Genomic DNA, 12341 nt, shown 5'->3' on the forward strand with positions numbered 1-12341 from the left:
TTCTCTTTAGTCAAATTGTGGATCCGTGAATGACATTGGGCAGAGTTTTCTACAGGCCCAAGAGCACTAGCATTATATTAATTATTTTAATGGTCAAAATTTGGCTACTATATCACTTTTTGGTTGTTGACTATTCAAAACTCGAACTTCATATTAGATTAGTCATTACACTCTCTATAATAATAAAATATTATTATTTTCTTTTTTTTAATTTTTATCTACTTTTTAATGTAATTTTTTATTTATTTAAATATTTATTTATTTTTATTTTCACAATCTCTAACAATTTATATGCTGTTGAGCAAGAAATTGTACTACTGTCTAGAGTATATGCTGTTGAGCAACAATCATGGAAATAATAAAAAATACATATAACTTTGCTACAGTTCAAGTCATATATGACTTGGTTACAATTCAAGTCATATATGATTTGTGGGATAGATTTACTATAACTAATATCCGTAGATGACTTTACTTTAACTAATCTAATGTAGGCTAAATTTGAGTTACATTAATTAAATTATGACTTTCACTGACATCCGACTTAACTAATCTAATGTAGGCTGAAGATTTTATTGGATTACACAACATTTCCACCATTGAAAATCTAAAAGCTTCTGACTTAGGGAGCGTTCAAACCTGTGTAGCTTCCTGAAATTATATCCATTCAAGTTCTCTATAAAAAGGGTTAACAGTTCTAAAGCTCTATAGCTTCTCAAACCAATTTCAGAACATACTTATTTATCTATGATACATGCACTGTACGTTTGGTTACTTCATTATTATTTACAAACAGTTCATTATTATTCACAAATTATTTATTATTTTTCACTATTATTCACTACTCTTTATAGATCACCTGAGATTAGCTTAGCATCCAAATGCACTCCTCGATGCTGCAATTAATCGTTCACAGCAAAAATGCAAGAACTGCAGACAAGGACAAAATGGGATGGTTGGCACCCATGCGTAGGAGTTTTATCTTCCAAATGGTGAGCCAAATTTTATGGTTAGAGAAGAGAACGTACACGAATTTGCTCTCCCTTGACAGCAGCTACACAAAATAGAACAAGCTTTACAAAGAAGCATCACAATTGACAATACAGAGGAATGGCTCAAATTAACAGGACAAAAACATTGGTTGTAGCTTCCAACCATGCTCGTGTTAACTAAGTAGTCTATATATGTATACTACCTTCAAAGGCTCTAGAGTCTAAACATCTAATACAACGGTGGCTCCATGGGGTTCTAAGAGCCTTGAATAAGTGTGCCGTGACAAACCCAGGGGAGACAAGGTAAATGTCAACTCCCCTCCCCCACCCAAAAATAAATAATAGTTGGATATTATCTAATAAGCAGTCATTGCAAGAAAATCCTTAGTGTTAAGTATTCCATTGGTGCCAAGTGAACAAAACAATCACTGGAAAATGACTTGTGAATACCATATATCTTGTACTAAAATCCACAAAGGTCAAACAACACTATTACGAGCAGAACTAAGACAATCACACAGCTGACGTATCAAACCAGGCTGTGTCCAAGAGCAAGGTTCTATACTGTTATAACCAGAACTATAAGCCTATACCCGACCACTACAATTGTTCGACATATATTAGATACACAACTGATGAAGGTAGCATTGTTCTTGGTTGACACAGGCCACTGCTACCCACCCCCTTTGACTCCAGTGTGTTGCTTCAGAATACTTGTGTAAAACCTTCCTCTAGAACAGAAGCATAATAGACCCAGCAGACGTTTGCAAAAAGAATTACAGGTCGGAAAAGAAACATTGGCTAAACATATGTCCGTGTCTTCTCATCGTTGTAATAGAAAGAGATTGTAGTTACTTAAAAACATATTAAATGCACTTTCAGAGAAAAGCATGTACACCAATCCTGCCAAGTTCCAGATACAGACTGAAGACACCAAGCAAAACATGAATAGCTCCCCAATCAATTGCAGAGCAATAACCATGCAAGACTGTTAACTATAAAAAAAAAGTCCTAGTATGCATAGCAGAAAAAACCAGTAACGACAAATGAAAAAAGAAGCAAAATTTCATTTTCAAAGAGCGTTACAGGGCCAACATGCCGGTCATTTATCTGTCAACAAAAACTAAAACTCCTAATTCTTCTTCCTAATCATTTATCTCCATACTTGAGGAGAACCTTCCCAAAGTTCCTACCATATCATTGGTTCTAGAAAACCAAAGACTTCCCACCAATACAAATAATCACCAATTACTCTTTTCCACAATTTGTATCAAAGCAATGAATTTTCAATACTCATTATTCCTAAATATAAATGAAGTTAAACAGTGATCATAAAATCACTTGAGCTTATTCTTGACCGTGACGCCGAGCTCCCCGGCCACAATCACCGTAGTGGCCATGTCAAGGAACATCCCGTGCTCCACAACACCAGCTAGCCGCAAAATCTCATCGCTCGCGGCCTTCAAATCCCCAATATCCTTCTTAAAATACAAATCCACAATGTAATTCCTATTATCTGTCACAAAGGGTTCTCCGTTTTCGACAGAAGTCCTGAGCTGGGCAACGCAACCCGAGTCCTCAAACAGGTTCTGCAGTCTCTGTGCGGTGAACTTCCAACAAAAGGGTACTATCTCGACCGGCATGGCGAGCCCACTACCACCCAGATGCTTGACGAGCTTGGACTCATCCACAATGACGACGAACTTCCGGCAAGAGCTCTCCACCATTTTCTCGCGGAGGAGGGACCCACCTCGGCCCTTGACGAGGTTAAGGAAGGGGTCGACCTCGTCGGCGCCGTCGATGGCGAGGTCGACGACAGGGTGCGCGTCGAGATCAGATAGAGGGATGCCGAGGGAAACGGCTTGGTCGTGGGTTTTCTTCGACGTGGGGATGCCGACGATACTATGGAGCTTGCCTTGGCGCAATAGCTCACCGATGCGGTCTACTGCGTGCTTGGCAGTTGAGCCGGTGCCGAGTCCGAGGACCATGCCGGACTTCACGTACTCCACGGCCTTGTATGCGGCAATCCTCTTGAGCTCGTCCTGGGTCAGAATGACCGGAGACAGAGTAGCAGATGATGGAGAAGAAGGGACGAGAATCCCCGTCTCCATGGCGGACTTCTCTGAACCAATAAAATGGGGATAAGGGATGGCCATCTCCTAGAATATCTTTCCTCACCAAACCCAAGAAAACTAAAATCTAGGATTGCGATTTTAGTCTATTCAAGTGGCTATTTGTACGTTCATTGTGATGTAGGGTTCTGATGTACGAAGAAAACCCAGTACCTTGAATGAGTTAAGGCTTTTATCGGCAACAAAACAAAAGCCAAAAACAAATTCGAGACGAATAGTCGTATACCTGAAGAGATATGGGTTATCCCGGAATGTGTGGTGAAGAGAATGAGGGCGCGAGAGAGAGAGGAGGCTCGGACACTTGAGGCTTGTGTGGTTCGATTTATAAAGGAAAAAAAACTGAAGGTGGGATGGATGGTGCAGGGAAGATGACGGAGCAAATCAGGGGAAAAGGTTTCGATATATTACATTCAAATATTGAATGAATAGATACGAAAGATAGACAGAACTTTGGCGTACTTCAAGCGGCGGGGAAAAAAGACATTGATTCATACCCCTTCAAGCACGTTTTGATTCTTTTGAAGAAAAATCAAGTGTCGATTTACGTTGATTCACATTTGAATTGTTTAAAAATTAAACTAATTTCATTATATTTCTATTAATTAAAATCACAAAAAATAAAAATAAATTATAACATTTCATATAAATCAACTTGTCTTTGATAATTTATATTTTTTAGAAATAATAGTTGCAATTATAAATGTATAAGAGTTGTATAATTATTTTTAAAAAATTGAATAAATATAAAATTTATATAAAAAATTAATTTTTTAATAATAAATTCTATTATTTTTTTAAAATGATTACACATTGCATACTCTATAATTATATATAGTATTATTCATAAACTAATCTTTTGTATAGGTACATGTAATGCCGCTGTATCTATTCATTTGAGTCCAGACTTATATATTTTTTTCAAATGAAGTGTACAAATCTTAAATGCTCTAATACTGTAAAAATTATTTCTCTTCTAATAAAAAAATCACAACTAAAAATAACTTATAAGAATATAAATTTACAAATTCTTAATTTTATAAGACTATATATAGAACATATACATTTGGTTTTATTATCTTTAGAAAAATCAATTTATATATATTTCATTACAAAAATGAGTTATTTTAAATACTTTTATTCTATCATAATATTTCATGTCACTGCCTCATCACTACCCATTTATTTTTTTATAAAGTATTAAGAATTTTTTAAGGTATTTTTTTAACATCCTTAATAATTAAGAAAAAATTTAAAAAATATATAATTTTATTAATAACCACTTAACTAAGTAAAATTAAAAATTAAAAATTAAAAAAAATCAAATATAAAAACAGTAATAAATCGGTAATAAAAGAATAGTACTATCATGAAAAGGGTTGAAAAAAGAGCGAAGGCAAAGTTAAAAAAGAATGGTGAGGGTGGGGTACTATGGACCGTCCATCGTGGGCATGGTCGTGGTCCATCGATATAGGTTGATTTGATATAGGTTGTATCATGAGAGGTGGGCCAATGTGAATGGAATCAATCGATGAGCCAATTTCATGAGTTTTATCGGCATGGGAATTAACTAAAGGCGTGGAGCTTGCTGTCTTCAGTCTTCACGATTCTCCGCATATTCCCAATCTCTCCTGTCTGCCTGCTTTTATTCTCCGTTAATATTTCTTTTTTTAATGAAATAAAATATGAATAATTCTAGTAAGCATCTCATGCCTACATATATAAGATATAAAATTAGGATACATTTTTTTACCAAAGATATGTACTAATCTTGCATTAGTAAAATTTATATTCAGTACTACTCAAATTTTATATACTTTTAGCTGATTGTGATAAGATGATATGACTCATCAATCATTAAAGTCTTATTATCAGGTATGATATGAATTTTAGTCCACTTTATGAGGTTAGTAGGAAACATGTTACTGAGGCCACAGGCCTTGTTAATTCCCAATTCCATTCATGATGCATGGCTAGGAGTAGGAGTAGGAGTAGCATAACGAGATTGAGGGGTTGTTTGGAGTAGCATAACGAGATTGAGGGGTTGTTTGGACATAGAAAAATTTTACTTATTATATTCACACCACACATCATATATAATTTTTTATTTTTTTTCTTTTATCTAGATGATGAGTAGAATAATTCAATTAGTTTAAAAATAATAAAATTAAAAAGAAATTAAAAAATAAAATTAAGTGTGCCGTGTGATGTGTAGGATGATGCATAGCAAAACTCAAATAAATTATAACTTTTTCAAGTAAATTATTACAACTTTTCCAAACTTTCAAATAAAAAATAAAAAATAATTCAATATTTTTAAATCCTAAAATAAAATAATTTATTCTAATGATATTTTAATTTTATAATATTTTTTTTTCAACTTTTTATATCTCATTTTTCAAAACTTAATAAATGTTTAACTCAAATTATCTCATCACTATTCACAAACCATCGTACTATTATTCACAAAAATTTCATCTCATTTCATCTTTTAAACATCTCATCAAAAAAGTTGAAAGCACTATTGTAACTTAAGTTAAAAAATAAAAATAAAAATAAAGAAATCTCACGTATAATATTATGCAATATGAATGGAATCAATCAACAATCCCTTGCACATGATCACAAATAATTGATAATTGAATGAAAAATGTTTTAAAATATGATAAATTTAAGGTATTTGATAACTCCTTTCCCATCCCTTTTCGGATGCCGCACCTCATCAATCATCAAGACTTAAGAATGACCATGGTAATTAAATCTGAGGAAAAGAAATCCAGTCAAGGATATATATGTTAAGAGAGTTTGGAAAGACAAGCAACAAGCATAACAAAGTTCAATTTGACCACGAAATGGTCCGCATACTTTTCAGTTTTCATGCTCTTGACCAGGCTTCAGAGTTTTGAATAATTCATCAGTTAAGACACTAAAATTAAATATTTTGACATCGATTCTATTATATATACCGTTTAGGAATAATTCATATATAAATAAATTATATTTTAAAATAATAAGCAGCATATGAATAAATTATATATATAGAAAAATTATAAATAATCTGATCTAAATTAAGGGTTAAAAAATAAACATATAGTTTAAAGAAATTAAAAAAATAAATAAATAAATAAAGGTTGAAATATTAGTCGATACAGGCCAAAATATCAGTTGGTATGGGCTGAAACGACCAAAATTCAGACCAGTACGAAACAATATTCTTCTTTGTATCGATTAAGTCATGGAAACGAAATATTTCAACCGTACCAAATGGTATGGTACGAAATTTAAAACACTGTCTAGCTTCTCTTTTGAAACGAGGAGGGAAAACAATTTTAGGGCCAGAAAATTATCTATTTGTAAATTTATTTATTTATACATTCAATACATCCAGACCAACTTGTAAATAACATAACTTATTAATCTTTCTTTATTACAAATAGAGGTGTCAAATCGTATTAACGAGTTGTGTTCATGTCATGTCAAAGTATGTATATTATACTATATAGCTCAATCCTAATTTGATTCGTTAAACTTATCGTGTCAAAATTTCAAACCCCAACACGACTCATTAACATAATGGGTCATGTCGTGTCAACCCGTTTTAACTCATTAGTAAATATTATAAAATAGGTTAGCACGATATAATATGACTCATTTCAAACTGTTTATGTAACTAGATTGAATAAGTCCGAAATTAAGCAATTTGACCTAATTAAATTTATCATAATTTTATATAAATTTTAAAATCACAATATTTATAAAAACTATAAAGTTAATTATAAATCCAAAATTACAATCCAACTAATAAAAATATCGAAATTGAAATTATAACAATTTTATTTTAAAATATAAGGGTATGATTATAATTTTAACATTCTTAACTTGTCATAACAAGTTATAACGTGTCATAAAGGATTGATCTATTATCAACCCGTTAAGCAATCATATATTAACGGGTCAACTCGTTTTGACCCGAATCTATTAAGACTAAATCCTAACTAGGGGTGTCAAATCGTGTTAACGGGTCGTGTTCGTGTCGTGTCAAATCGTGTTAACGGGTCATATAGGTCAACCCTAACCCGACCCGTTAAGTTTATCGTGTCAAAATCTCAAATCCTAACAAGACCCATTAACATAACGGGTCGTGTTGTGTCAACCCGTTTTGACCCATTAATAAATATTATGAAATATGTTTTTTTTATAAGTAAACAAATAAATTAAGAAAATATTACAAAATAGGTTAATACGACACAATACAATTCATTTTAAACTATTTACATAAATGGGTTGAATAGACTTAAAATTAATCTGATTAAATTTAGCATAATTTTATATAAATGTTAAAATTACAATATCTATAAAAATTATAAAACTAATTATAAGTCCAAAACTACAATCCAAATAATAAAAATATCGAAATTGAAATTTTAACAATTTTATTTTTAGATATAAGAGTATAATTGTAACTTTAACTTTCTTAACGTGTCATAACGAGCTATAACGGGTTAACCCATTATCAACCCGTTAAGCAATCGTGTCTTAACGGGTCAACTCATTTTGACCCGAATCCATTAAGGCTAAACCCTAACCCGCTATTATCGTGTCGTGTTCGTGTTGGGTTAACGGGTCGTGTGACATATTGCCACCCTTAATCCTAATCCTCTATTATCGTATCGTATTCGTGTTAGATTAATGAGTCGTGTAACATATTGTCATCCTAATTACGAACAACCTTGACTATTTCATAATGTTTGAAACTTAAATATAGATATGGAGCATGTAACTTCCGTATGGTCTATTCGAAAAAAAAAAAAAAAAAGTTTGAATTATCATAAAAAAGTAAAATTTTCAAATGAATAATTTTTTTCAAAGTGCTTATATGAGGATTGAGCACTCTAACTTTGTATAAATCATTTTCCTATCAATTTTTTTTAAAGACAAAAAGGTTTCAATGTAATCAACTGTTGATAATGCATTTGAGTCAATTGGTTCAGTTGCTACAATAGGATAAGTTCAAATTTCAAACAATCAAACCAAATGAAAGTAATTAAGGATATAAACATAGTAACAAAGCCGATGAGCTTATCAGAAGCATCGTGACAGAATTTGGTAACAGGAAAGTCTAGCTAAAGCACAGACTAGATCTTATGAGTTTTACTACATACGAACAAAATTAAATATTAATGAACGAATCGATACTGATTCCTTCATATTCAAAATTATACTATTTATAATAAAATTTACTTTTTGACTAATCACATTAGATTGGTATATATATTAATGTACAATTATGCTTGCAATTAAATTTTTCTAGATCTTATATAAGGAAGCTGATAGGGCCCCCGAGAAAATTCACCGAAAATTTGTACCGACTTTGTAAATGTTTCTTTTCCTTTTTCAAAGCATTTTTTTATGTATTTAAAAAAAACACAAAAATAAAAAATAAACAAACACAATACTAAAAATAAACAAACACAAATCTTACAAATAAGGACATGATTGGTACAAATGATAGGTAAACTTTCTCGAATTATCTATCATTTTCCTTACAATAATTCCAAACCAAAATATTTTCTTGAACTCTTTTAAGTATAGCCATTTTCTCCATTTTTTCTAACATAACCATCAGGAAATATCCTCGAAATTTCATCGGGATCACCTTTTTCTTTCTATTACAGGACACGATGTCTCAACATTATCGAGACTCATGGACTGAGTTGGATTGAAAACCGGTGTCCTTGAAAATCAACCGAACTTCTACAACTGTACATCATAAAAGCCAAATTGTCTGAATTGACAGAAAGACATTCAAAGTAGGATAGCATGTTCGAAACTTAGGAACTCAGCCCCAGTATTCATTTTTCAAAAGGTTTTTGGTGCCGATATCTGCCTACTAGATAAATAATCAAGTCTAATTCCCACAAAACAGTTTATAGAAAACGGAATTAGTCGCAGAGTTGTGCATTCAGTAACTTCCACTGATGCATTCAATAAACAAGAAGAACCATATATAATCATTCTGCAAAGTTAACCTTCATAATATAACCATCAATCACCTCCACCACCAGTACTCAATAGAGCACCATAGAGCAAATATACAAGTAAATCTTATTTGAGCAATATACTACAATGGAGAGAGGTAACGATAATAACATTTACAGTAATCAATAATTGAAGGGCTTCAAGGCAATAGAATATCATACAAACCTCAAACATAGGAGATTATTTTGAAATAAATCACAATATACAATGAAAGAGAGAGGAGGGCAAACACATGCTGCCAGAAGAGAAGCGATGAAGCCTTGCCAACTGCATATCCCCTCAAGCTGGCAATTGCTCCCAACAAAATGGCACTTGGCATTGTGTACTGCAACAAAAGAACAAATCTGTACATTGCATCAACCTGGACCAGAAGATTCATCTTGTCAGATAATGCTACTATACCGATTCCAAGCACGGGAAGCACTAAGAGCCTTGCAATGCTTATACCAACTGTCGTTCGAAGCCCAAGTGTAGAATCTATTGGTCCCTCTGCGAGCATACCTCCAAGCATAAGCATCACAGAAGGCACCATTGCACCACCTAAAATCTCTAAACTGTCAGTGACAAAAGATAGTGGAACATCATATCCAAAGAAAAGAGCCTTTAGCTGAGGCACTGTGCCAATGATGATAGCTAACAAAGAAGCAATCGTTGGGGGTTGAAGTATGTGCTGTATTGGCGTTTGCTCGGCAACAATTCTGATCCTCCTCATGACTTTAGGCTCAGCCAAACATCTAATGGACCTGGGGCTGGACCTGGGGCTGTTCCTACCACCTTCTCCCAAAACCTCGATATCAGGAAAAGAAGACTCTGAAACATTTGATATGCTTTGGAAAGTTCTAGCAATAAAGGGTGTCTTGGAATGCTCAGTTTCTTTATCCTCAATACCTGGCCATTCAGCCTCTACAAGGAGAGGCCTACTGGCATCATTAACTGCTTGCTCTTCCTCAATTTCAACCCCTTCTTCAATAATCTCATAATACTCCAACGGAGGTTCCATCATGTGATACACAAGGGTATAAACAAGAATCACAGAAACCCAGGAAGAAAAAGAGACATAAGCCACCCCTCTCGAATGACAATGGGGTCCAAATGGGTTATCTGCAGTGTGACAAACAGATCCGACAATGGCAAGAGGGAGATTTCCGGTATTACCAAATGCAGTCATGATAATGGTGAATCTTTTAAACTGTGGTGGTGGGCGGCAAATAATCACGACTAAGTACCCAAGGAAACAACCAATAGCAGTACTGATCAACACATTAATGGGTATAAACCACCACTGAGCAAAGTTCTCAAGTGTAGTGCTTTCACCAAGTTCGGTAAAGATTAGGCACGGCAAGAACAGAGCAAAAACAAGCTTGCTGAGGAGCTTAAATGTCGCTCTCGGGATTATTTGGGTTTTTGGGTGGGCAAGAACCAGACCAATAGCCGTGAGGGAAAGGAGGTTCATCAAAGGGATTATTGCAGTTAGCAAATCTTCACCACTAGACTTCATATTATTTTGATATAGCTCAGTCAAGTAACGCGACATTTTGTCCGTTTGCACCAAAAACCAACAATTATTTCTGCAAATAGATCAAACAAAAAATTGACAAAAAATAAATGAATTCAATACAACCAAGATTAAGAATTGCAGACTATCAAGAATTGCAGATAAATTAATAATATTGCCATTGACAATATCATCACAGACTACCCCAAATCAAAGAAATCCAACATACATAGGATGACACGAACCGTAACAAACACTAATACATGAAACATGGGTTTATTTCTCCAAAAAGTAATAATAGAAAGAGGGTATTGCAGATTCTTTCTCTTTAGCTCGAAGAAAACCCACGAGAATAATAAGTGTTTCAAGCACTCAACAAAAAGATCAAAAACTAATTTGCATGAACTAGACAAGAGGCAAAAGAAGGAGATCTTACAGAACATGGAAGAGTAATAACCCGGGAGGCCTAGTAAGCTTGCGGCAAAAAACTTGAGTTACAGAGAGAAGATTCATGAGGTTCGGATACAAAGTACATACCTGAAGACGAAGACAGTCCCACAGCAAACACCCCTCTCAAATCCCAACAAGTTAACATTGTCTTTCCTTGAAAATCATACGGTCGGTCCCATAAGGCACAAACTGCGCCTCCCCCGTTTTGCCCAATAAAACCAAGGTCCGAAGAATTTCGCCGTAAATGCATTGGGCTTGATAGTGATATTTGTCAGTTGCTAAATACCATTGGAAAATGCCGCTCTAACCAAGAATCTCATCTAGCCAAATAGAAAGCCCATTATCTCTGTAACTTTGGGCCGATTTGGTCTTATTTATCTTGGGCTTTAGGCTCGACCTTTGCCCCATTATCTGCGTATGTATGACGCGTGTCACATTTTTTTGGATAATTATTTGGTATTTTGGATAAATTACCCTCCCGTAAATTAAACACTAAAGATTTAATTAATTATAAATATTTAAATATAGAAAAACACCAAAAAAAGAAAAAAGAAAAAAACATGGTGGCTCATTCAACTCATCACCAAAAGGTTCCTATCAAAAAAAAAAAAAAAATCTCATCGCCAAAAGGTAATTATGAGATAATTTTAAACTAGAAATATATGATATTCTTAATTTATTATAATATAACATATTGCTAAAAATTTATGATTGAGAAAGTGATTTTAATAATATAATATTTCTACCATACTTTACGTGCATTTTTTAATTTGAAGAAAAAAAATGATAATTTTTATTTAAACCCTTTTTAAAAATAGTTTTAAATTTCTAATTGAGTTTTCGTTTTAAAATATTATTTGACATTTAGCTTGGTAGTTTTTGTTTCAACTAACGTATAACTAATAATTTATTTTTATATGATTAACATAAGATATATATTAATGATCAATATATCAATAATAAAACATTATATTTTATATTTTTAATATATTTATATTTTATTAGGTGGATGTAATATTATCAAATAACATTTACCAATCAAAGGAAAATAATTATTAAATAGTATTTAGATTTAGGATGGTGTTAGTGGACCGCTCAGCTTTGACTGTTAGTCTGCCTATCAATATAAATTTTATTTTTTATATTTTTTTCATATATTGAAATATTTTAAAAAAATAAAAAATGCATAGATATATTAAAAATTACTTATTTAATTATTAAATAAAAAAATTAAAA

At 32.9% G+C, this 12341-nt stretch overlaps 2 protein-coding genes across 3 annotated transcripts; both read right to left on the reverse strand.

Annotated features, from left to right (window-relative positions):
• Positions 1-2039: 2039 nt before the first annotated feature.
• LOC122308833 (probable ribose-5-phosphate isomerase 2) lies at positions 2040-3576 on the reverse strand. The gene has a single exon (XM_043122090.1). The coding sequence runs from the start codon at positions 3146-3148 to the stop codon at positions 2330-2332; it is 819 nt and encodes a 272-aa protein (XP_042978024.1). The 5' UTR covers positions 3149-3576; the 3' UTR covers positions 2040-2329.
• A 5533-nt stretch (positions 3577-9109) lies between these two features.
• LOC122311801 (protein PIN-LIKES 2-like) lies at positions 9110-11352 on the reverse strand. 2 transcript variants are annotated; one of them, XM_043126480.1, is made up of 2 exons: positions 11193-11352; positions 9110-10728 (listed from the first exon to the last, which is right to left on the reverse strand). In XM_043126480.1, the coding sequence occupies exon 2, from the start codon at positions 10692-10694 to the stop codon at positions 9327-9329; it is 1368 nt and encodes a 455-aa protein (XP_042982414.1). In that variant the 5' UTR covers positions 10695-10728; positions 11193-11352; the 3' UTR covers positions 9110-9326. The 2 variants fall into 2 exon arrangements, with proteins under 2 accessions (XP_042982414.1, XP_042982413.1); XM_043126479.1 differs by having other exon boundaries at positions 11092-11343.
• Between the last annotated feature and the right edge of the window lie 989 nt (positions 11353-12341).

The sequence above is a fragment of the Carya illinoinensis genome, chromosome 5 (assembly GCF_018687715.1).
Source record: "Carya illinoinensis cultivar Pawnee chromosome 5, C.illinoinensisPawnee_v1, whole genome shotgun sequence".
NCBI classification, from domain to species: Eukaryota; Viridiplantae; Streptophyta; class Magnoliopsida; order Fagales; family Juglandaceae; genus Carya; species Carya illinoinensis.